This window comes from Stenella coeruleoalba, assembly GCF_951394435.1.
Source record: "Stenella coeruleoalba genome assembly, chromosome: 13".
Classification (NCBI taxonomy): domain Eukaryota; kingdom Metazoa; phylum Chordata; class Mammalia; order Artiodactyla; family Delphinidae; genus Stenella; species Stenella coeruleoalba.
Genome location: NC_137159.1, coordinates 25,314,767 through 25,342,184, shown reverse-complemented (window position 1 = coordinate 25,342,184; position 27,418 = coordinate 25,314,767). Strand labels below are relative to the sequence as shown.

General features: G+C 37.2%; 1 protein-coding gene across 1 annotated transcript in view; it reads right to left on the bottom strand.

The window, feature by feature from the left end:
- TACR1 (tachykinin receptor 1) overlaps positions 1-27,418 on the bottom strand; it is a gene marked incomplete at both ends in the record, with an annotated part of 93,390 nt that overhangs the window by 44,722 nt on the left and 21,250 nt on the right. The window contains one exon of the mRNA XM_079940793.1: positions 26,590-26,784. Within this exon, the coding sequence (XP_079796919.1) occupies positions 26,590-26,784 (195 nt within the window). The remainder of the gene's footprint in view (positions 1-26,589; positions 26,785-27,418) is intronic.

Genomic DNA, 27,418 nt, shown 5'->3' with positions numbered 1-27,418 from the left:
ATCAAGAATCAGACCACTTTTCACCACCTCCACTTGCAGCATTTTGACCTAAGCCACTTCCATCTTTCTCCAGAATTACTGCCATGGTCTCCCTGCTTCTCCCTTAAGTCCCTATTTCAACACTGCATTCTGAGTGATCTTATTGACATTGTAATTCAATCATGCTGCTCCTCTGCTTAATGTCCTCCAATGGAAGGAAATCCTGCCATTTGAAACAGCATGGATGGACTTTGAGCACATATTCCTAGGTGAAATAAGTCAAAGAAAGGCAAATGCTGTATGATCTCACTTATATGTGGAATCTGAATAAAACCAAACTCACAGAGTATAGATTGGTGGTTGCCAGAAATAAGGGATAGAGAGTGGAGAAAATGGGTGAAGGTGGCCAAAAGGTACAAATTTCCAATTGCAACATAACTCCTAGGGACGTGATATACAAAATGTGACTATAGTTAAAAATATTGTATTGTATTTGAAAGTTGCTTAAAAGTTCTCACCTCAAGAAAAAAAAAATTGTAACTGTGTGAAGTGATGAATGTTAACTAAACTTACTGTGGTAATCATTTCACAGTATATACATATATCAAACCATTATGTTGTACACCTAAATTCTTTAAATTTCATTTCAGAGAAATGAAATGTATAACTATGTGAACATGTTGGTAGGGGCAGAGGTGTCACTCTCTTAGCTGACAGATTGGGAAAGTGTTGCCGAGAGGCTAAATTCTTAATGTAGAAGCTGGAAGCAGTTAAGGGAGCCTGAGTGGAGACGGCTTGGCTTTGTCACCACCACCACTCCTACCTTCCCCCCACCCAACCATAGTGCATTACAAGGGTTTTATCAATACTAAAAGAAATAAATTTCTGGAAATCACAGCACACTACCTGTCTTAAAATGAATGCACCAAATATGGCAACTCATCATTTCATCAAAATCATTATCAACACCATTCATCTAATTATCTATATTGCACCGTTTTTTCCATAAGTACAGTGTGAGGACTTATCACAGCATTTGTTGAAACAAATATATTATTGCCTCCTCAGGTCTGCTCAAAGATCACTTTTCAATGACATGACCATCCTACTGCAAAGTACAACCCACTCCTTTCCTGTCCTCTGAACTTCCATCTCCACTCTGATTTTATTTTTTTCCCCCATATTGCTTTTCACCTTCTAACATGCTATACAATTTACTTATTTTTGTTTATCTATTGCTTAATTTCTACCCCCCCACCCCCACTAGAATGTAAACTAAGCATGGGTATCTGCTCTGCCCATTAGCATTCCACTCTCCCTTCAAGTTCCAGTCAAGTCCCAGCCTTCTTTCCTGTCTCTGGTTTGCACTGATTCTGCCTCCCTTGGTTACTCATGGAGTAAATTTTTTATTTCACATCTCAGTGTTTGACAGAATTCCTTTTTGTAATCTTCTATTTCTTATGTGCTTGGAGGTAAAAAATAATTTCACACTGGGCTATAACTCTTAATTTAGTCATAAGTTAATGATGACCTTGAAAAATTACCCAACCAGTCTAGACCTCATTCTCTCCATTTTACAATAAGGGGCTCAATTAGGTGATATTCAAGTTCTCCTCAGATTTTATGTTCTAAGACATGATAAGTAGTTTGACAGCAGGGTCCATGGCCAATAATAATAATGACAGTTCTCATTCACAAGTTCCTGCTTGCTACATTGTTTCCAATCCTCTCAATAATCCTATAAGGGAGGTACTATTATACCCATTTTACAGATTAGGAAACTAATACTCAGAACTGTTAAAAAAAACTTACTTAAGTGACTGTTAGTGAGACAGTCACTAACAGCAGTGACTGATAGGCTGGAACTCTATCTTAAGCCTGTCTAACTTCAAAGGCTGTGTCCATTTCCCACTTCTAAATGGCTTCTTGCCTTATATTTCTTTTATATTACTCTTGACCATGGATGACATACCCGGGTACAATAAATGATCTGAGGTGAAATTTGAATTGTATTTCAAAGCTCAAAAAGAGGAATCTGTTTGCATTTTCTTGTGTGGCTCTGACACCAGCCTGCTGTTTGGGCTGGGGCTTACCCTCAGAAGCTCCTTGATCCTGGCAGTTGGACAGAAGACAGCCCACCTGGTGAAGAAGTTGCTCTCCCACCCACTGATGTATGACTGTGGGCAGGTTACATAAGTTTTATATGCCTCAGTTTACAAATTGTTTTCATTCATTAAATAAGGATAATAACACCTACCTCCTGGGATTTTTAGGAGAAATTTAAATGAAGAATGATTGTAACATCAGCATGTGATGCTTTAAAGATTTTTTTTTAAATTGTGGTAAAATATATATAATATTTACCATCATTTTTTAAATATTTACCATCTTAACCATTTTTAATGTACAGTTCATTGGTATTAAATACATTCATTTTGTTATACAACCACTACCACTCTCCACCTCCAAAACTCTTTTCATCTTGCAAAACTGAAACTCTATATATGGTGTTTTTTTTTTGTTCCAACTTAACCTGGATGCAGAACTCAGCACACCTTCCAATTCTCTCAAAAGAATACACAAACACCAAACATACACTCACATCAATGAGCAGCAAAGACCTCCCTGATAATCTGACAGGGTGTTAGGAGGGAGGGTTTTCATCACACACACTGTAGTAAACAATTCCATATTCACATATTCTGAGTCACCTTTCCTGATATGATGCCAATCCTCTGGTTCCCATCCTTCTCATCCCTCCCCCAACTTCAAATCCCTCCTCCATTGATTGTGCAGAATGCAATACCACCAGCTTTCTTTTCCAAATTCATGTTTCCAACTTATTATGGTGCTCAGAAAACAAAGTCCTTGCCAGTTAACATGGCATTTGTTGGGGGTCTAAATAATAAAGATTATTTTCCTTGTACATTATCATCATCACCTACATCATCAAAAACTTCTGTTGTGAAGAAGAGACCAAGATGACGGAGGAGTAGGAAGCAGAGTTCACCTTCTTCCACAGAAACATGGAAAATACAAGTGGAACAATTGTATTTGTACAAGTGGAACGATTCACACAGAACAGCTACTGCGTGCTGACAGAAGACCTCAGACATCCAAAAAGGGAAGAAAACCTCCATGTAACTGGGTAGGGAAAAAAGAAAAGGAAAAAGAATGAATCAGGATGGGACCTGTGCCCCATGGAGGGAGCTGTGAAGGAGGAAATGTTCCCGCACCTTGGGAAGTCTCCTCACTGGTAGGGAGATCAGCCTGGAAGGAGGGGGAGCTTCAAAGCCTAAGAGGAGAGAGCAGCAATCAGTTTGTGGAAGGCAAAAGTAAGAGTAACCTGCACAGAGGGTTGGCACCACCACCCTGCGCTCCCCAACCTGAGACATTCCTCTCTCAGTGTGGGGGGGTGTTGGGGAATGAAGCTCAGGCTCTGAAGGTCAGTCCCAATGAAAGGACTAGGGTTAGGTGTGGAAACAGCCTTAAGAGGTTGGGCAGTGGCAACTGAGGGTGTACTAGGAAGAAACTTGGACCCACCAGAGAGGCAAGTCACAGTTATTGGAAGGCACATGGAGAGGGGTGGGACCACCATAAGGTTCCCAGGCAACAGGACACCACCGACAGGAGCTCTGGGGGCAGGCGCAAGTCGCAGTTGCCGTCTTGGGCTCCAGAGGTGGGCACTGGCCACCTCTTCCAAACCCATGGGCAGACACCAGGACATGCCCCTGCTGACCCAGAAGGTCAGGGATAGCTTCTGAAACTAGGAAATCTGTCAGTGGGCACTGCGACCTGCCCTGCTCTCCTGAGAGGCATGGATAGCTCCCCCCACTAAGAAATCAGCCCAGAGGAGGGGCTGAAACCACAGCAGAACCACAGGGGTCATATGACTAAGGAAGAAGAGCTGAAATCTCTCCTCATGGCTTCATGAACTATGGAGTTACAACTCTGGTGACAACTTCCTAAATGCAGCACCTGTGAAACATCCAAAAGGACAACAAGTGCTCTGGCAGCTGGGATGGGGCTGGATTTAGCAGCTATGGGCTTTGTGGGCATGTACATGTGGGGGTTGGGCAAGGCCAGAGTCTGAGCTGCTTCCATAGCTCCCACAGTGGGTCCAGGTGTATGACAACTGCAGTCGTGGGACCTGATCTCAGTGGATCTGTGCTAGTGGCCTGGTGAAAACGAAAGTCACCAGGGCCAATTACTGGCACATGCACAGTTAAGGTGGGACTGAGAGCAGTGTCAACAAGAGTGTACCTTTTGAGCCCATACAATGGGTGAAAAGTGACACAACAGAACACATTCACAGGTGAACAGCTCCAAAGGAGGAATAGTCAGTGGCTTCTCTCCCAGTGAGGGTGCTACAATTCCATCTACCTCACACCACAGGTCAGAAACACAGCTAAGAAACAGATATGGGGGCTTCTACTCCAACAATGAGGGAGCAGCCACTGGCCCTGAAGGGCAGTGAGAACCACAGAGCAAAGGGGAGACCCTGCTCAATATCTAGGGCAGGCTCTGGTCTCCACACCAGTCAAAACCCATATCAAGCGGATAATGGCACAAGCCTCTGGATCAACCTCACCCAACAGGGGGCAGACACCAGAAGCAAGAGGACCTATGATATTGCAGCCTGTGGAAAGGAGACCACAAACACAGTTAAGTTTCACAAAATGAGATGACAAAGAAACATGTTGCAGACAAAGGAGAAAGATAAAAACTTACAAGAAAACTTCTTCCTTTGAAGAGATGGGCAATCTACTTGAAAAAGAATTCAGAGTATGATATTAAAGATGACCCAAGATCTCGAAAAAAGAATGGAGGCACAAATTGAGAAGATATAAGAAATGTTTAACAAAGACCTAGAAGAACTAAAGAACAAACAAACAGAGATGAACAATACAATCACTGAAATGAAAAATACACTAGAAGGAACCAACAGCAGAATAACTGAGGCAGAAGAATGGGTAAGTGAGCTGGAAGACAGAATGATGGAAATCACTGCTACAGAATAGAACAAAGAAAAAAGAATAAAAGGAAATAAGGACAGTCTCAGAGACACCTGGGACAACATTAAATGCACCAACATTGACATTATAGGGGTCCCAGGAGAGGAAGAGAAAAAGAAAGAGCCTAAGAAAATATTTGAAGAGATTCTAATTGAAAACTTACCTAACATGGGAAAGGGAATAGTCACCAAAGTCCAGGAAGTTCAGAGAGTCCCATATAGGATAAACCCAAGGAAGAACACACCAAGACACACATTAATCAAACTAACAAAAATTAAATATAATGAAAAAATATTGAAAGCAACAAGGGAAAAGCAGCAAATAACATACAAGGGAATTCCCAGAAGGTTATCCACTGATTTTTCAGCAGAAACTCTGCAGGCCAGAAGGAAGTGACACGATAAATTCAAAGTGATGAAAGGGAAAAACCTACAACGAAGAATACTCTACCCAGCAGGGCTCTCATTCAGATTCGAAGGAGAAATCAAAAGCTTTAGAGACAAGCAAAAGCTAAGAGAATTCAGCACCACCAAACCATCTTTACAACAAATGCCAAAGGATCTCCTCTAATCAAAGGGGTTGGGGAGAGAAGCCACAACTAGAAATAAGAAAATCACAAATGGGAAAGCCCACTGGTAAAGGCAAACATACAATAAAAGCAGGAAATCATCCACACACAAATGTGATATCAAAACCAGTAACCATGATGAGAAGAGAGAACAAAGGTAGGAAATGGGAATTGCATTTGAAATTAAGAGACTAGCAACTTAAACAACCTTGTACATATATAGACTGCTTTATCAAAACATCATGAGGAAGGGAAGAAAAAAGACCTATGAAAACAAACCCAAAACAATTAATAAAATGGCAATAAGAACATACATATCAGTAATTACCTTAAATGTAAAAGGATTAAATGCTCCAACCAAAAAGCACAGACTGGCTGAATGGGTACAAAAACAAGACCTGTATATATGCCGTCTACAAGAGACCCACTTCAGACCTAGGGAAACATACAGACTGAAAGCAATGGGATGGAAAAAGGTATTCCATGCAAATGGAAATCAAAAGAAAGCTGGAGTAGCAATACTCATATTAGACAAAATAGACTTTAAAATAAAGACTGTTGCAAGAGACAAGGAAGGACACTGCATAATGATCAAGGAATCAATCCAAAAAGAAGATATAACAATTGTAAATATATGTGCACCCAATATAGGAGCACCTCAATATATAAGGCAAATGCTAATAGTCATAAAAGGGGAAATTGACAGTAACACAATAAGAGTGGGGGACTTTAACACCCCACTTACACCAATGGACAGAAAATCCAGACAGATAATTAATGAGAAAACATAAGCCTTAAATGACAAACTAGACCCAATAAACTTAATTGATGTTTATAGGACATTCCATCCAAAAACAACAGATTACACTTTCTTCTCAAATGCACACAGAACATTCTCCAGGATAGATCACATCTTGCATCACAAATCAAGCCTCAGTAAATTTAAGCATCTTTTCTGACCAAAATGCTATGAGATTAGAAATCAATTACAGGGGAAAAAAATCTGTAAAAAACACAAACACATGGAGGCTAAACAATATGTAACTAAATAACCAATGGATCACTGAAGAAGTCGAAGAGGAAATCAAAAAGTACCTGGAGATAAATGACAACGATGATCCAAAACCTATGGAATGCAGCAAAAGCAGTTCTAAGAGGGAAGTTTACAGCAATACAATCTCACCTCAAGAGAGAAGCAAAATCTCAAATAAACAACCTAACCTTACATCTAAAGCAAATAGAGAAGGAAGAACAAACAAAATCAAAAGTTAGTAGAAGGAAAGAAATCATAAAGATCAGAGCAGAAGTAAATGAAATAGAGATGAAGAAAACAATAGCAACAATCAATGAAACTAAAAGCTGGTTCTTTGAGAAGATATACAAAATTGATATACCTTTAGCCAGACTCATGAAGAAAAAAGGGAGAGGACTCAAATCAATAAAATTGGAAATGAAAAGAAGTTAAAACAGACACCACAGAAATACAAAGGATCGTAAGAGACTGCTGTGAAGAACTATATGCCAATAAAATGGACAACCTGGAAGAAATGGAAAAATTCTTTGAAAGGTACAACCTTCCATGATAGAACCATGAAGAAACAGAAATTATGACGAGGTCAATCACTAGTACTGAAATTCAAACTGTAATTAAATATCTTCCAACAAAATAAAGTCCAGGATGAGATGGCTTCACATGAAAATTCTATCCAACATTTGGAGAAGAGTTAACACCTACCCTTCTGAAACTCCTCAGAAAATTGCAGAGGAAGGAACACTCCCAAGCTCATACTAGGAGGGCACCATCACCCTGATACCAAAACCAGACAAAGATATCACACACAAAAATTATAGACCAATATCATTGATGAACATAGATGTAAAAATCCTCAGCAAAATACCAGCAAACAGAATCCAACAACACATTAAAAGGATTATACACCATGATCAAGTGGGATTTATTCCAGGGATGCAAGGATACTTCAATATATACAAATCAATCATTGTGATACACCATATTAACAAATTGAAGAATAAAAATTATATGATCATCTCAATAGATGAAGAAAAAGCTTTTGACAAAATTCAACACCCATTTATGATAAAAAAAACTCTCCAGAAAGTAAGCATAGAGGGAACCTACCTCAACATAATAAAGGCCATATATGACAAACCCACAGCAAACATCATTTTCAATGGTGCAAAACTGAAAGTATTTCCTCAGAGATCAGAAACAAGAGAACGATGTCCACTCACGCCACTTTTATTCAACACAGTTTTGGAAGTCTTAGCCATGGCAATCAGAGAAGAAAAAGAAATAAACTGTATAGAAATTGGAAAGGAAGAAACTAAAGTGTCACTGTTTGCAGATGACGATACTATACATAAAAAATTCTAAAGATGCTACCAGAAAACTACTACAGCTCATCAATGAATTTGGTAAAGTTGCAGGATACAAAATTAATACAAGAAATATCTCTCATTCTTATACACTAACAACAAAAAATAAGAAAGATAAATTAAGGAAACAATCTCATTTACCATTGGAACAAAAAGTATAAAATACCTAGGATTCAACCTAGCTAAGGAGGCAAAAGACCTGTACTCAGAAAACTATAAGATACTAAGGAAATGAATAAAATATGACACAGACAGATGGAGAGATATACCATGTTCTTGGATTGGAAGAATCAACATTGTCAAAATGACTGAACTACCCAAAGACGTCTACAGATTCAGTGCAATCCCTATCAAATTACCAATAGCAATTTTCACAGAATTAGAACAAAAAATTTTTACCATTTGTATGGAAACACAAAAACCTCCAAATAGCCAAAGAAAACCTGAGGAAAAAAAAAAATCAGAGCCGGAAGAATCAACTCCTTGACTTCAGACCATACTGCAAAGCTACAGTCATCAAAATAGTATGTTACTGACATAAAAACAGAAATAGAAATAAATGGAACAGAATAGAAAGCCCAGAAATAAACCCATGCACCATGATTACCTAATCTATGACAAAGGAGGCAAGAATATACAATGGAGAAAAGGCACTCTCTTCAATAAGTGGTGCTGGGAAAACAGGACAGCTACATGTAAAAGAATGAAATTAGAACACTCCTTAACAGGATACACACAAATAAACTCAAAATGGATTAAAGACCTAAATGTGAGGTCAGACACCATCAAATGGTTAGAGGAAAACATAGGCAGAACACTCTATGACATAAATCACAGCAAGATCTTTTTTGACCCACCTCCTAGAGAAATGGGAATAAAAACAAAAATAAACAAATGGGACCTAATGAAACTTAAAACGTTTGCACAGCAAAGGAAACCATAAACAAGATGAAAAGATAATCCTCAGAATGGGAGAAAATATTTGCAAATGAAGCAACTGACAAAGGATTAATCTCCAAAACATACAAGCAACTCATGCAGCTCAATAACAAAGAAACAAAAAACCCAATCCAAAAAGGGCAGAAGACCTAAAGAGACATTTCTGCAAAGAAGATGTACAGATTGCCAACAAACACATGAAAGAATGCTCAACATCATTAATCATTAGAGAAATGCAAATCAAAACTACAATGAGATATCATCTCACACCAGTCAGAATGGCCATCATCAAAAAATCTAGAAACAATAAATGCTGGAGAGGGTGTGGAGAAAAGGGAACCCTCTTGCACTGTTGGTGGGCATGTGAACTGATACAGCCACTATGGAGAACAGGATGGATTTTCCTTAAAAAACTACAAATAGAACTACCATATGGCCCAGCAATCCCACTACTGGGCATATAACCTGAGAAAACCATAACTCAAAAAGAGTCATGTACCAAAATGTTCATTGCAGCTCTATTTACAATAGCCAGGGCATGGAAGCAACCTAAGTGTCCATCAACAGATGAATTGATAAAGAAGATGTGGCACATATATACAATGGAATATTACTAAACCATAAAAAGGAATGAATCTGAATTATTTGTAGTGAGGTGGTTGGACCTAGAGACTGTCAAACAGAGTGAAGTAAGTCAGAAAGAGAAAAACAAATACCATATGCTAACACATATATATGGAATCTAAAAAAAAAAAGAAGAAAATAGAAAATGGTCAGAAGAACCTAGGGGCAAGACTGGAATAAAGATGCAGATCTACTAGAGAATGGACTTGAGGATATGGGGAAGGGGAAGGGTAAGCTGGGACAAAGTGAGAGCGTGGCATGGACATATATACACTACCAAACGTAAAGTAGATAGTTGGTGGGAAGAAGCTGCATAGCACAGGAGATCAGCTTGGTGCATTGTGACCACCTGGAGGGGTGGGATTGGGGGGGTGGGAGGGAGGGAGATGCAGGGGGGAAGATATATGGGGACATATGTATATGTATAACTGATTCACTTTGTTATAAAGCAGAAACTGACACACCATTGTAAAGCAATTATACTCTAAGGAAGATGTTAAAAAAAAAAAAAAAAAAAAAACCTCAAAATGGGTGAAAGACCTAAACGTAAGACCAGACACTATAAAACTATTTGAGGAAAACATAGGCAGAACACTCTTTGACATAAATCGCAGGAAGATATTTTTTGATTCACCTCCTAGTGTAACAAAAATTAAAAAAAATAATAAGCAAATGGGACCTAATAAAACTTAAAACTTTTACACAGCAGAGGAAATCACAAACAAAACGAAAAGACGACCCTCAGAATGGCAGAAAATATTTGCAAATGAAGCAGCTGACAAGGACTTTATCTCAAAAATATACAAAGAGTTCATGTAGCTCAATATCAAAAAAACAAAACACCCAAACAAAAAATGGGGGGAAGATCTAAATAGACATTTCTCCAAAGAAGACATACAGGTGCCTGAAAAGAACATGAAAAGATCCTCAACATTGCTAATTATTAGAGAAATGTAAATCAAAACTACAATGAGGTATCACCTCACACTGGTGAGAATGGCTATCATCAAGAAATCTACAAACAATAAATGCTGGAGAGGGTGTGGAGAAAAGGGAATCCTCCTCACTGTTGGTGGGAATGTAAATTGGTTCAGCCACTATGGAGAACAGTATGGAGGTTCCTTAAAAATTTAAAAATAGAACTACCATATGACCCAGTAGTCCTACACCTAGGCAGATACCCAGAGAAAACCATAATTCAAAAAGATATGGGCACCCCAATGTTCATTGCAGTATTATTTACAACAGCCAGAACTTGGGAGCAACCTTAATGTCCAACAGAGGAATGGACAAAGAAGATGTGGTACATATATACAATGGAATATTACTCAGCCATAAAAAAGAACTAAATAATGCCTTTTGCATCAACATGGATGGACCTAGAGATTGTCTTTTCTCCATTGCATATCATTTCCTCCTTTGTCATAGATTGGGTGACATATATGTGTGGGTTTATCTCTGGGCTTTGTATCCTGTACTATTGATCTATATTTCTGTTTTTGTGCCAGTACAATACTGTCTTGATTACTGTAGCTTTGTAGTATAGTCTGAAGTCAGGGAGTCTGATTCCTCTAGCTCTGTTTTACTCTCTCCAGATTTTTTTGGCTATTTACAGCTTTTCTGTTTCCACGCAAATTGTAAATTTTTTTTTGTTCTAATTCTTTGAAAAATGCCATTGGTAATTTGTAGGGATTGCATTGAATCTGTGGATTACTTGGGGTAGTGCAGCCATGTTGACAATATTGATTTTTCCAATACATGGTATATCTCTCCATCTGTTTGCATTATCTTTGATTTCTATCATCAGTGTTTTATAGTTTTGTGAGTACAGGTCTTTTGTCTCCTTAGGTAGGTTTATTCCTAGGTATTTTATTCTTTTTGTTGCAATGGTAATTGGGAGTGTTTCCTTAATTTCTCTTTCTGATCTTTCATCATTAGAGTATAGGAATGCAAGAGATTTCTGTGCATTAACTTTATATCCTGCAACTTTACTAAATTCATTGATTAGCACTAGTAGTTTTCTGGTAGCATCTTTAGGATTTTCTCTCTCTATATAGTATTATGTCATCTGTGAACAGTGACTGTTTTACTTCTTCTTTTCCAATTTGTTTTCCTTTTATTTCTTTTTTTTTTTTCTCTGATTGCCATGGCTAGGACTTCCATAACTATGTTAAATAAAAGTGGAGAGAGTGGACATCCTTGTCTTTTTCCTCATCTTGGAGGAAAGCTTTCAGTTTATCAACATTATGAATGATGTTTGCTGTGGGTTTGTCATATATGGCCTTTTTTATGTTGAGGTAGATTACCTCTATGCCCACTTTCTGGAGAGTTTTTATCATAAATGGGTGTTGAATTTTGTCAAAAGCTTTTTTTTTTTGCATCTATTGAGATGATCATATGCTTTTTATTCTTAATTTGTTAATATGGTGTATCACACTGATTAATTTGTGTGTATTGAAGAATCCTTGCATCCCTGGGATAAATCCAATTTTATCATGGTGTATGCTCCTTTTAATGTGTTGCTGGATTCTGTTTGCTGTTATTTTTTTGAGGATTTTTGCATCTATATTCTTCAGTGATATTGGTCATAGAATTCGCCTGTGAAGCCCTCTGGTCCTGGACTTTTGTTTACTGAAAAAAATTTTTTAAATTTATTTTATTTATTTTTGGCTGCATTGGGGTTTTTTTTTGCGTGCATGGGCTTTCTCCAATTGTGGTGAGTGGGGGTTAATCTTGGTTACAGTGCACGGGCTTCTCATTGTGGTGGCTTCTCTTTGTTGTTGAGCATGGGCTCTGGGTGTATGGGCTTCAGTAGTTGCAGCATGCAGGCTCACTGCTTGTGGCTCACGAGCCCTAGAGCACAGCCCCCACAGTTGTGCCACATGTGCTTAGTTGCTCCGCGGCATGTGGGATCTTCCCAGACCAGGGCTTGAACCTGTGTCCCCTGCATTGGCAGGCAGATTCTTAACCACTGCACCACCAGGGAAGCCCTACTGGAAGATTTTAATTACAGTTTCAATTTCATTACTTGTGATTGGTATGTTCATGTCTTCTAATTCTTCTTGGTTCATTTTTGGAAGGTTGTACATTTCTAAGAATTTTTCCATTTCTTCCACGTTGTCCATTCTATTGGCATAGTGTTGCTTGTGTAGTCTCTTATGATCCTTTGTATTCCTGCATTGTCAGTTATAATTTCTCCATTTCATTTCTAATTTTATTGATTTGAATTCTATCCTTTTTTCTTGATGAGTCTGGTTAAAGGTTTATCAATTTTTTTTATGTTCTCAAGGAATCAACTTTTAGTTTTATTGATCTTTACTATTGTTTTCTTCATTTCTATTTCATGTATTTCTACTCTGCTCTTTATGATTTCTTTCCTTTTATTAACTTTGGGGGTTTCATTCTTCTTTCTCTAGTTGCTTTAGGTGTAAGGTTAGATTTTTTATTTGAGACTTTTCTGGTTTCTTGAGGTGAAATTGAATTGCTATAAACTTCCCTCTTAGAACTGCTTTTGCTGTGTCCCATAGGTTTTGGGTTTTCATGTTCTCATTGTCATTTGTTTCTATGTACTTTTTGATTTCTTCTGTGATCTCTTAGTTATTTAGTAGCATAATGTTTAGCCTCCATTTGTTTGTGTTTTTTACAGTTTTTTTCCCTGTAATTGATTTCTAATCTCATAGTGTTGTGGTCAGAAAAGATTCTTGATATGATTTCAATTGTTTTAAATCTACCAAGTCTTGATTTGTGACCCAAGATGTGATATATCCTGGAGAATGTTCCATGTGCACTTGAGAAGAAAGTGTATTCTGCCACTTTCGGGTGGAATGTTCTACAAATATCAATTAAATCTATGTGGTCTATTGTGTCATTTAAAGCTTGTGTTTCTTTGTTTATTTTCTCTCTGGATGATCTGTCTATTGATGTAAGTGGGGTGTTAAAGTCCGCCACTATTATTGTGTTACTGTCGATTTCCCCTTTCATGACTATTAGCATTTGTCTTATATATTGAGGTGCTCCTATGTTGGGTGCATGTATATTTACAATTGTTATATCTTCTTTTTTGATTGATCCCTTGATCATTATGTAGTGTCATTTCTTGTCTCTTGCAACAGTCTTTATTTTAAAGTCTATTTTTTCTGATATGAATATTGCTACTCCATCTTTCTTTTGATTTCCATTTGCATGGAATATCTTTTCCCATCCCCTCGCTTGCTGTCTGTATGTGTCCCTAGGACTGAAATGGGTCTGTTGTAGAGAGCTTATATACGGATCTTGTTTTTGTATCCATTCAGCCAATCTGTGTCTTTTGGTTGGAGCACTTAATCTATTTACATTCAAGATAATTATTGATATGTATGTTCCTATTGCTATTTTCTTAATTGTTTTGTGTTTGTTTATGTGGGTCTCTTTCTTCTCTTGAGAAGAGAAGCTTAGAGAAGAGAAGCCACTTAGAGAAGCTCCTTTAGCATTTGTTGGAAATTTGGTTTGGTGGTGCTGAATTCCCTTAGCTTTTGCTTGTCTGTAAAGCTTTTCATTTCTCTGTTGAATCTGAGTGAGATCCTTGCTGGGTAGAGTAATCTTGGTTGTAGGATTTTCCCTTTCATCACTTTAAATATATCCTGGCACTCCCTTCTATCCTACAGAGTTTCTGCTTAAAAACCAGCTGATAACCTTATAGGAATTCTCTTTTACATTACTTGTTGCTTTTCCCTTGATGCTTTTAACATTTTTCCTTGAATTTATGTTTTTTAGTTTGATTAATATGTGTCTTAGTGTGTTTCTTCTTGGGTTTATGCTGTATGGGACTCTGTGTTTCCTGGACCTGTATGGCTATTTCCTTTCCCATGTCAGGGAAGTTCTTGACTATAATCTCTTCAAATATTTTCTCAGACCCTATCTTTTTATCTTCCTCTTCTGGGACCCCTATAATTCAAATTTCGGTGAATTTAATTTGTCCCAGAGGTCTCTGAGGGTGTCCTCATTTCTTTTCAGTCTTTTTTCTTTATTCCATTCCATGGCAGTTATTTTCACCATTCTATCCTCCAGTTCACTTATCTGTTCTTCTGCCTCAGTTATTCTGCTATTGATTCCTTCTAGTGTATTTTTCATTTCAGTAATTGTGTTGTTCATCACTGTTTTTTTGTTCTTTAGGTCTTGTATGTCCTTGTTAAACATTTCTTTTATTTTCTCAATCCATGCCTCCATTTCTATTACTACTTGGATCATCTTTACTATTGTTGCTCTGAATACTTTTTCAGTTATGTTGCCTATTTCCTCTTCATTTATTTGCTCTTGTAGGTTTTTACCTTAATCCTTCATCTGTAACATATTTTTTGGTCATCTCATTTTTTTGATGGGTGCAGCTGTGTTCCTGTCTTGCTGATTGTTTGGCCTGAGGCATCCACCACTGGAGTTTGCAGGCAGTTAGTTGGAGGCAGGTCTTGTCGCCGAGATGAGGGCCTCTGGGAGAGCTCACACTGACTAATATTCCTGGTACCTGAAGATCTCTGTTAGTCCAGTGGTTTGGACTTGGTGCTCCAACCACAGGTGCTCAGGTCTCCTCTATGTTAATTATGTCAATGGTTTGTCTCATACATTGTGGGTTTTTCCCTCACTTTGTCATTTGCCAAACTCTCTCATGGAGTTTCCTGGCATACAGTATTTAACAAATATATCTATACCTGTATCTATATCTATGTTTATACTCAAACCAACCATCTCTTCATTTTAGTTTTGTCTTGAGTGTTATTTTTTGAAAGTTTTCACTCCTTTCCAATATACTTGGAATTTATATTCATTTTAAGATGTCAGAAAGAAACACATTTTTTTGATTAGTGCAGAGTTTCACCAGAATATATATTATGGACACTATTTCTGTGGGATGTTACCAGGGTTAGTCAAAAGAAGGATTCTATGATCAAGTAAATTTGGGAAACACAAGGTTTAACCAAAACCATCAGGTTTCTTTGCTGAAAAATTATCAGAGTGGAGCCTATTCATTACAATATTATTTGAAATAGCAAAGCACTAGGAGCAATCCAAATATAAATCAATATCATGCCAGATAAATAAGTTATGATTTTTCTATACAAAGTAATACTATGCAGCTGTAAAGAAAAAAATGAGACTATTTGCTTAATACTAAGGGGAAAGAATATCTGAGTTAAACTGTAAGTGGAAGAAACAAGAATATGGTATGTCATATATGACACTTTGTGTTAAGAAAGGAGACAATTAGAATATGTAGTCAAACCCTTTTTGATAAGCAGAGAGGAATTTTGGAAAGCTCACAAGAAACTGAGAACAAAACAGATGGAGAGATATACCATGTTCTTGGATTGGAAGAATCAATATTGTGAAAATGACTATACTACCCAAAGCAATCTACAGATTCAATACAATCCCTATCAAATTACCAATGGCATTTTTTTTTAAAGAACTAGAACAAAAAAATCTTAAAATTTGTATGGAGACACAAAAGACCCCGAATAGCCAAAGCAGTCTTCAGGGAAACAAACGGAGCTGGAGGAATCAGACTCCCTGACTTCAGACTATACTACAAAGCTACAGTAATCAAGACAATATGGTACTGGCACAAAAAGAGAAGCATAGATCAATGAAATAGGATAGAAAGCCCAGAGATAAACCCACGCACATATGGTCAACTAAACTATGAGAAAGGAGACAAAGATATACAATGGAGAAAAGACAATCTCTTCAATAAGTGGTGCTGGGAAAACTGGACAGCTACATGTAAAAGAATGAAATTAGAACCCTCCCTAACACCATACACAAAATTAAACTCAAAATGGGTTAGAGACCTAAGTGTAAGACCAGACACTGTAAAACTCTTAGAGGAAAACATAGGCAGAATACTCTTTGACATAAATCACAGCAAGATCCTTTTTGATCCACCTCCTAGACTAATGGAAATGAAAACCAAAATAAACACATGGGACCTAATGAAACTTAAAAGCTTTTGCACAGAAAAGGAAACTACAAACAAGATGAAAAGACAACCCTCAGAATGGGAGAAAATATTTGAAAATGAATCAATGGACACAGGATTAATCTCCAAAATATATAAACAGCTCATGCAGCTCAATATTAAAAAAAAACAAATAACCTAATCAAGAAATGGGCAGAAGACCTAAATAGACATTTCTCCAAAGAAGACATACAGATGGCCAAGAAGCACATGAAAAGCTGCTCAACATCACTAATTATTAGAGAAATGCAAATCAAAATTACAATGATGTATCACCTCACACCAGTTAGAATGGACATCATCAGAAAATCTAAAAACAAGAAATGCTGGAGAGGGTGTGGAGAAAAGGGAACCCTCTTGCACTGTTGGTGGGAATGTAAAATGATACAGCCACTATGGAGAACAGTATGGAGGTTCCTTTAAAAACTAAAAATAGAATTACCATATGACCCAGCAATCCCACTACTGAGCATATACACTGAGAAAACCATAATTCAAAAAGACACATGCCCCCCTATGTTCATTGCAGCACTGTTTACAATAGCCAGGTCATAGAACAACCTAAATGCCCATTGACAGAGGAATGGATAAATAAGATGTGGTACATATATACAATGGAATATTACTCAGCCATAAAAAGGAATGAAATTGGGTCATTTGTAGAAATGTGGATGGATCTAGAGACTGTCATATAGAGTGAAGTTAAGTCAGAAAGAGAAAAACAAATATCAAATATTAACGCATATATGTGGAACCTAGAAAAATGGTACAGATGAACCGGTTTGCAGGGCAGAAATAGAGACACAGATGTAGAGAACAAACATATGGACACCAAGGGGGGAAAGTGGCGGGGTAGGCGTTGTGCTGTGATGAATTGGGAGATTGGGATTGACATATATACATTAATATGTATAAAATGTATAACTAATAAGAACCTGCTGTATAAAAAATAAATTAATTAAAATTTAAAAATTCAAAAGAAACTAAGAACAGTGGTTAGAGGGAGAAATCTTTTTTCTGATTACTTTTGAAACTTACTGGTTTTTAAACCACATGAATATATTATATTAAAAAAGTAAATAAAAAATTTAAAAATGGAAAGCCTCTTAGAGGCTTCAGTACACTAATGTAATTTTGACTCTCTAAGTTGTGGGCAGCTGTGAGTTATGTGGTTACCCATAATGGTTACTTATAAATTCATTCAAGTTACAAAATCCTACAGAATTTGGGGTTCTCACGTTTCCAAAAAAATTATGGAAAAATCGTTTCAGAATTCACATGTTATCTGTAGCATATACTATATATAAAATTTTATACTCTTGGGTTTCTGTGTGTGTGTATGTATGTGTGTGTGTGTGTCTGTGTGTGTGATTTCTATTCTGTTTTTTATTGACCAATTCTATCCTCAGTATTGAGTATTTTCATATCTGAAAGAACAAGCCACTTCTTATATTTCTTTTTTGTTATTTTGCTGATATCAAAATTAATTCTTCTTTTTCAACATTTTCTTGAACTATTTTTATCCATTTATTCTTTCAGATGATTTGCTTTATCAGCCACCTAAACATACTTGTTGGAATAGTTTGAGAAGAACTGATATCTTCATGGAATTACATAAAGACAGAAGGGCGTTTCCACCTTTTTGGCTATTGTGAATAATGCTGCTATGAACATTGGTGTACAAAAAAAAAATGTATATAGAAGGGAGACTGTTTCCTATATGCCCTTAGATAATTTCCAGGTTTTGGATCATGTGAAATGTTTCTCAAGTATTCTGTTATGCCATTCAGTAAAGTCTAAAATAGCATGATTTTTTTGTTTTTCTTCATATAATGCCTATTTCTTAATTTTCTGGGGTTTTCTTTGTCTGTTTCTGTTGTAAAGAAGATGTGTTATTCACTTTATTTTCTCAAGGATTATTATTGATATAAACTATTTTTTTCTTTAATACATATTACCTTTTAAAAATTTTATTTTTGACATTTATTGAGACAAATATATACTTCCCTTTGACCAATTCATTTGATAAAATAAAATAACAATTTACTGATAACTTACTAACGTTATTGTTGGAAGAAGTCATGCTCAAAAAATAAAACATTGTTATTTTAATATAATTTTGAATTCTTTTGTGTGGATCTCTTATCTATAGTTGGAAATGGAATTGGCCTAAATGTTTGTTTTTGGAGCTTAGTTTGTCAACTTTTTACATTTAGGTCATACCAAATGCATATAATAAATTAGCAAGTTCTCCATATGGTTCTGAACTCATTAAGAGTTTATAAGGTATTTGAAAGAAATTTTCTGCACAAATTTTGATTCCATTGCCTTTTATAATTGTAACTCTTGAACAGTATTTTCATTCTTCGCCTCTCAAGCTGCATTAATGTGATTTACAGTTTTGTAGAAAATTGTCCATTTAATCTTACATTCAATTACACTTTCAGGCCTGGTTGTGTTTTCTCTTTCAGTAAGGTCAGCTATCTCTGGAAATTTAACATGACAGCACAAAGGAATCCCAAATTTGGTAGTCCCATCTTTTTCAAGCTTACACTTTCACCTCCAAATTAGGCATTGCCATATGTATTGCACATGACTTCCCATGGTGGCTACTGCCTCCTCTTTGTCTCTATCTGTGCAATATCTACCAGAAAGGTAGTGAAATTTATGGCATTTTTATGGCAACCTTCCTAGTTTCTGCATTAATGTAGGCTTCTCCTTCTCCTTCTTTTTTTAAAATTTTATTTACTGTAAATTTTTTGTCTGAGTGTCAGGGTTCAAGACTTGCTTTTGTGCAACCATTTTCCCCTGAAATATCAATGCACTTTTCATTATCAGTTTAACTGCTTTCCATCAACAGCAGTGACAGTACTAGGAGTGCTGGGCTATATAAATGTCGTGGGTGTCAGGGAGGAGGTTAATCATACAAGCTAGCATAAACAGTCCTGGAACCACTAATATGCTGACACCCTTTTGGCAAGGCCTGGAGCAGCTTGGTAAAGGATCCACACTTGTTTTTTATTTGTGAAATAATCAAGAATGTGGAAAATTGGGGAAGTAAACTACAGGTACTTTTTCTAATATTCTTTTTTCCTTCTTATTCTCCACCAATTAGTTGATTTTTAATTTTCATTATTATTAATGAAACTAAAGGATATGTATAAATGTAAATATTTCAGCTAAGATGACGGGATATGACATACAAAAGACAAAATGCTATAAATAAAGACAGTCTTCTGTTACAATTGGTACTAATAAAGAATTATATTAGAGGACCTCCCTGGTGGTGCAGTGGTTAAAAATCCACCTGCCAGATGTAGAGAATGGACTTCAGGACACAAGGAGGGGGAAGGGTAAGCTGGGACGAAGTGAGAGAGTGGCAGTGACATATATACACTATGAAATGTAAAATAGATAACTAGTGGGAAGCAGCTGCGTAGCACAGGGAGATCAGCTCAGTGCTTTGTGACCACCTATAGGGGTGGGATAGGGAAGATGGGAGGGAGAAGCAAGAGGGAAAGGATATGGGGATATATGTATATGTATAGCTGATTCACTTTGCTATACAGCAGAAACTAACACAACATTGTAAAGCAATTATACTCCAATAAAGATGTTTAAAAAAAAAAAGAATCTGCCTGCCAATGCAGGGGACTAGGGCTTGGAGCCCTAGTCTTGGAAGATCCCACATGCCACAGAGCAACTAAGCCCATGTGCCACAGCTAGTGAGCCTGCATGCCAAAATTACTGAAGCCCATGCACCTAGAGCCCATGCTCTGCAAGAAGAGAAGCTACCACAATGAGAAGCCCGTGCACTGCAGCGAAGAGTAGCCCCCAGTCGCCACAACTAGAGAAAGCCCGAGGGCAGCAACGAAGACCCAATGCAGCCAAAAATAAATAAAATGAATAAATTTATAAAAAATAAAAGAATTATATTAGAGTTAATATATCCACGTTCATGTACACTTTCACAAAATCTCCAGGTAATTATAGTCATGAGTGATGCTGTTTTCTGACATAGTTTCCTTTCCCAGGACTATTGGTAATATTTGTAATTCAGATAAGCACATCTTACTTCATGCTAAAACTTTACCACAAAGTTATGTACAAAGAAATTTAATTAACAGAAAATGACATATGACCAATATTAATAAATGATTCAGGGAAGCTGAAATTCCCCAGGCTGCCTAAATCTCATTCTTTGGGATGTATTTCTCATTTTTCATCCTTATTATAGACTTTTTCTTGGCCATATTGGTGAGCCCTCTGATAAAGAAATATTGACTCATTCATCTTCCTTGTCCTCAGGGGTATTACCCCATAACCTTCCAGGGCCACGGCAACTTGACACCCTGGATAGCATCCTCAAGAGTGGGCTTGGATCCAAATAATTTTGAAAGCTACTGAATTTGCATTTTTCAAAGCCAAATATTTCTTCTTTATACTTTAATTTTTCTTTTACTGTGCTTTTTTTCTCCATCGGGAAGAGTTACTTTTGGTTACCCGTGAAATTTTTCTTCCTCACCAGTCAATCACTCTACCATTACAGGACTTCCTAGGTAGTGTCACAGTTTCACAAGAGCAGTCACAGCTGCCAAGTTGCTAAAATTATGGCAGGACTCAATCACAAACTATGACAATACTATATTAATAATGAACTCAAGTCTCCAGTTTCATGAATAATTTTAGAATAACATTCCATAACTGCAGATTGTAGACATAAACAGTGGATGACAGAAGAAATTGAACCTGTCCCTGCAGGGATCTAGGGATGTAGCTAGAAGCAGCCTGCTTATGAAGTTTGCTGTTTTATCTTACTAGTCAGCTAAGGGAAATCACTAATCAATTTTCAAAGAAGGAGATTAGTTAAAAAAACTATTATTTACATATGCATACACACATATATGTTCACATCAAATTGTACAAGCATGTATAATGACATAAGAAATTCTTTATGATATGGTAAATGGCGGATTATAAAATGTAAATACAAATGATTCAAACTATGAAAAAAATTCAACCCCGTTCCAATAAGAGAAATGCATTTTTAACTTTAGTGGGTAAAAATCTAAAATCTTGACAATACAGTCTGTTGACGAGGCTGTGGAGAAACAGAGACTTTCACACATTTCTGGTGGGAATGTAAATTAGTATGGAAGGCCAATATAAAAATTTGACCCAGCAATTCCATTTTGGGGATTTTTATGCTCCACATAGCCTTACATTATAAATGTAAAGGTTATTCATGACAGCAATCCAATAGCAAAAGGCTGGAGACAATCCCAAGTCCACTAAAAGTGACTGGTTAAATAATATTGTACATTTATAACATGGAGTACTGTGTAGCTGAAAAAAAGAATAGAGAAGCTTTTCATGAACTGATATGAAAAGATCTCTAAGACATATTAAGTTAAATAAAAAACAGAACAATGTGCATAATAAGCTACATTTTGTGTTACAAAAAGGGAAACAATCTATATTTGTGTTGACCTGTAGGTACACAAGACACTTCAAAAGAAACTAAGAACAATATTTCCCTGGATGGAAATTCATCAAAATGTTAGAGCCTTTGTAAATGATGGGAATATGGGTGATTAAAGAAATTATAAGAACTTTCATTATACCCCATAATTTATTTATATTTTTAAATGCAAAATGAAGTTTTAAATGATTTTCCAGGAAGATGAACCAAGTCTATCTGTAGCATTTTGTAGCCCAGATGTACGTGCTTATGAATAATAGCAGCAAGGGATGAGTGCTGTGGAGAGTCTATGGGCTTGTTCTCTGGTTAACATTTGTCACATCCTTCCAGGGACAATAATTTGTCCTAACCCCCATTAGACCAATTGGAAAAATTCCAAATGGGCTGACACATAGGAGTTAGCAAGGCAAAATGCAAATAAACATGAGAATGAAACGGGGCCCATCCATACTTCGGCTAATTCAGAGATGAGTACTTATGAATGTCACCCCAGGCACAGCCCACACTTCAGAAGATAATTTCTTATGGAGGAAATTTGGGGTTATCCCAATGGAAGCAGTATCTTGAGAGCTTGCAAAAGCAAAAACCTTTGGATAGCATTTAATTTTAAGTTAAATAAAAATGAAACATAAATTCCAGACAAAGTGCATAAGTCAAACTACTTGGTATTACGAGTAATTTTAAAGCAAACACTCATGCTACTACCATTGTGCTGGAGAAATATAATGCCATATCCTCAGAAGCAACTCCAAGTGTCCCTTCTTGATCACATCCCTTTCTCTCCCTTGAAAGATAATCACAGTCTTCACTTTCATGGTAACTACTTCTTTGCTTGCAGTTGTAGTATTACCACCTTTCATTTTGCTTGTTTTAAAACCTTATTTACAAGAGCCATTTATGCTGCATGGAGCTACATTTTGTTCATTCTGCCAACTACATAATATTCCATGGCATGCTTGTACCACAGTTAAAATATCCATCTAACTGAAGACGGACATTTGGAATATCTCCAGTTTAGGGCTTTAAGAATGATGCTGATATAAACAATGTCTAGATGTATGTGGGTTCATAGCATGAGTTTTTCTAGGGTAATTAATTACCCCTGAGTGAAATTGCAGGGTTATGGGGTATGAATAGTTTCTTCTTTTCTAGATACTACAAAATGTTTTCCAATGTGGTTTTATCAATGTATACTTTCAGCAGTCTACTAAGGTTCTTCACCAAAAGTTCTAAATGCTTAGTTTAGTCAGACTTCTGAACATTTGCTAGTCTAATAGGTAGATAGTAAGATCTCATTATGGTTTTAATTTTCATTTCACTGTTGATGAATGAAGTTGTGTGCCTCCTTATATATTAATTGGCCATTTAATATATAAGGATATCTTTTGCCTGTCCTTTTATTGGATTGCGTTTCTTTAAAAGTGTTTACTTTAATACATGTATTAATAAGAATCTAAATGATAAGTGATCAGGGTTAGAGGTTAACCATGTAGCCAGAAGGCAAATGCCAGACTTTCAAAGATTTTCAAAAGACCCAGATTTTCACAAAACCTTTTAGCGTAATTATCTGGCATAAATTATTCATCAGATGAATTGGGCCTAAGCATTTGCCCATCTCACTCCCTGCTGCCAGTTTTCTGCCCATGTACCCAGATCAATGAATGACGCTAACAACAGTAGGTAACATTCACTAGATTCTTTCCAATGTGCATGGCACTGAGCTAAGCAAGTACCTTATTTACTTCTCTCAACACCTCTAATATGGACTGTACTATTAGGCTTAGGAGCTTGAATAACTTGACTATTACGACTCAACTAGAGAGAGATGTAGCTGGGAGTTGATCACTCATTTAACTCTCAAGCCTATGCTCTTACCCTGTCTCAAAATAAAATTTCATTATGGTTTCAAATTTGGAATTACTGTGTACTGTGGAAATGGCAATCATTAGTTCTAATAAAAGAGAATATAATAAAGTACTTAGTTTAGAACTGATGGAATTTAAATTCCCTAAAAAATATATCATGATGCATTATGACAGATACTGACAAAAATAAAATAGGTTTGCATAAAGCTTACACTTATGTTTGTATCACAGACAATATGTGAATGGCAAATGTGGATGCTTTCAACTTACCACTGCATCTGTAAACATTTTATACATCTTGAATAGATAAAATCAGGAGCTCTTATTCCAGGCCCATTTGTTTTTAGGTTAAAATCATGAAATAAACAATAATGGCAAACCTAACCATGCATCCAGTAGCAGTTACCCAAAATTCTTTAAAGGTAACTTGAAAGGACAGTCCAAAACATTGAGTCTCAAAGGGACTTTCTAATCATTAGTAAGCATAAAACAGAAAAATGTTTAAAAGTAAAACACTACTGTTTCTTGCATGAGATCCCAGAGATCTGTGAGAAAATAAACCTTTATTTCCAAGTTAAAATTTGAATTTGTTGGAAGATAAAAGAACTGTGCTTATTTGAAGCAAAAAGTTTCAGAAAGGTGATCAGACTTTGAAAAGCTCACAAGAACTAAGAACTGAGCTAAGGTCCATGAAGTTGACGGCAGTTTCTGAAGCAGTTTATATAATGAACTTTAATTCAGAGGGGTTTTTTTTCCCCCTTTTGAGGGAAGCTTCTGGCTTGAACATGTTCATGGGTCCCGTACAGCTTGTAAAGCTATGTTCTTTCTCCCACTGTGACTCTGCTCAGGCTTGTAGTTTCACTTGAAAGAAAAATGTTCAACATCTCCTAGGCTAAGCATTAATCCTCCCACTGCCTGATCAATTAAATCCCGCTGTCTGTGTCTGGAAGGCAAAGTCTGAACTTTATGTATTGCTTTCTGACAGGCTACATTTCCATGCTCCATGGAACAGATGCAGTAGTGTAACTCTGTGTGCAACAGGATTTTGGACCCTCAAATCTAGAGGGCCAACAGGTACAGTGTCTCATTTTACCATTTAATAAGTTCAAAGGTCTATAATGATTATATTATACTATCTAATGAATTTAGTTCAATAACAGTATCTTATCTTTCGTATGGCATTTAATAGCTTACAAGGCGAGAATACATTATCTTGTTTGCTCTTCAAAACAGTTTTTTATGTGAGGCAGTGCTTTATCATATTCCATTTAACAACGAGGAGAGACTGTGCTCTTGCCCAGGGTCACATAGCTAGAAACTGGCAATCTTGTAATTAACACCCAGATCTTCTGATTCTAATACAAGTGGTCTTTCTTTTACAATTCACTTAATAAACCCAAGATTGGAAAATTATAGAGGACTTTCAAAAGGAGCCATATTATCAATGTGCTTTGAATCCAGAAAACTGATGATAATATAAATGTCAAATTGCTGCTCACTTGAATAGAACAAAACAAAGAATAAGCCATTTTAATGTTGCCTCTAAGATAAGAAATTTTGGAAAATGTGCCAAGATAGCTTTAAAAAGCCCTAAATGTGATCGGTCAGGCCGCTGGAAGAGAAACAGGCTTGTCCTGTGGGGGACCTGTTACTCATAAGGTCTCAATATTCTCGCCTTGCCTTCCCATGCATTTCACATGTATAGGTATTTTTCCAGCGGCAAAATCCTAGAAGGTAGGTGTTTTGGTTTAGTTTTCCCCAGAGACACATCCTGAGATAAAGATTCAGGTGCAAATGACTTATTTGGAAGGAGAAAGAAACACTAGTAGGGAGTGGGGCTAACAAAGCGTGTGTCATTGAGCCAGCTGCTACCAGGGTGACTGGAGCTTAATCCCAAGAGGAAACCCTGAACACAGTAAAACACACACCTCAGAGACCTCCCACCTGAAGGGGGAGGGAGCTGGGGTGTTCATATGCCAACTCCCATCAGTTTGTGTGTGTTTTTTTTTTGGTTGAGTTGGGTCATTGTTGCTGTGTGCAGGCTCTCTCTAGTTGCGGTGAGCGGGGGCTACTCTTCATTGCAGTGTGCGGGCTTCTCATTGCGGTGGCATCACTTGCGGAGCACAGGCTCTAGGCGTGTGGGTTTCAATAGCTGTGGCTCGCAGGCTTTAGAGCACGAGCTCAGTAGTTGTGGTGCACTGGCTTAGGTTGCTCCATGGTATGTGGGACCTTCCCAGACCAGGGCTTGAACCCCTGTCCCCTGCATTGGCAGGTGGATTCTTAACCACTGCACCACCAGAGAAGTTCCCCCATCAGTTGTTTTTGAGAGCTGCTGGGAGTGTGAAGGGAAGGATAATTCCCTTACCCTCTGGCATGCTGTGCAAGAGGGCAAAATGGCACTCTATAGGGTAGGAAAAAGTTCCCAGGCAAAGAAATGCAGACACTGGCAGGGCAAAGTCACTGGTAAGAGGGACACGGTAGTGTGCCCAAATGGTATGCTATATCAGGATCCAGGTCTTATATTTTAAAACTTTTCATTCAAAGTCCAGAATAGTATTTGGGACATAACAGTCTCCTGAAAATTATGGACACATCAACCTGACACAGAGTGGTTGTGAGAAATGTTTACAAATTAAAACCTAACATACAAATTAAATCCTAATCACCAGAAGAACAAAAGAAAGAAGGAACAAGAAAGGGCAAAGAAGGCACTGAAATTCATCTCTACTCACACTTTCTCATAAATCTTGTTGGGATGCTCCGGCCAATCGATCATGCACACCACTCGGTTGGGCATGGTCTCCGTGGTTGAGTAGTAGCCCTGGGGGAAGGCCAGGAGGAGAGCCAGGACCCAGATGACGCAGATGACCACCTTGGTGGCTGTGGCCGACAGTCGGGGCTGGAGGGGGTGGATGATGGCCATGTACCTGGAACAGAGAAGAAAGGACAAAAATTCCAATTTGGTCACCAAAATCTGCATTAGTGATTATGTATTGTTCCTGCCCAGTGAAAAATTCTCCAGAAGCCCTTTGAGTCCTGGTGATTTTTACAATTATTTTCTTTTTCATATTCTATCCTTAAGTTTTATGACTTTTATGACATAAATGCTAAACTCAGCCATATATTTTTAATATTTTAGAACCCATCTAGCAACATTTCAGGAGAGAAATTTTCATCCTTGTCCTTATGCTAGGGACATGATGCCTAAGTATATGTCAGTGGTTTACAGTGAAATAAGAAAAATAAGAACAACTTTGTGAATTTAGCCAATGTAAAGCCTATTTTTACCTTTTTTGGATTAAGGAATAATGGTGATAGAAATAGTAGTTTTTAAAGTCCTGGTGTGGCAATTTTAAAGGCTAGCAATCCTGTACAGGTCCATACAATTTGAAGGGAAGTGAATGTGTACAAATGAGAAAGCAGTGGCCTAAAGCTAACAAAAAACCAATAGCTCCTGGAGAAATCTTCACCAATTCTTTGAACATCTAGAAGTCAGTGTATGGCTAACAAAGTATGCTTCATGAAGAGAAAGAGACTCTCCACCTCCTGAGACAGACACAC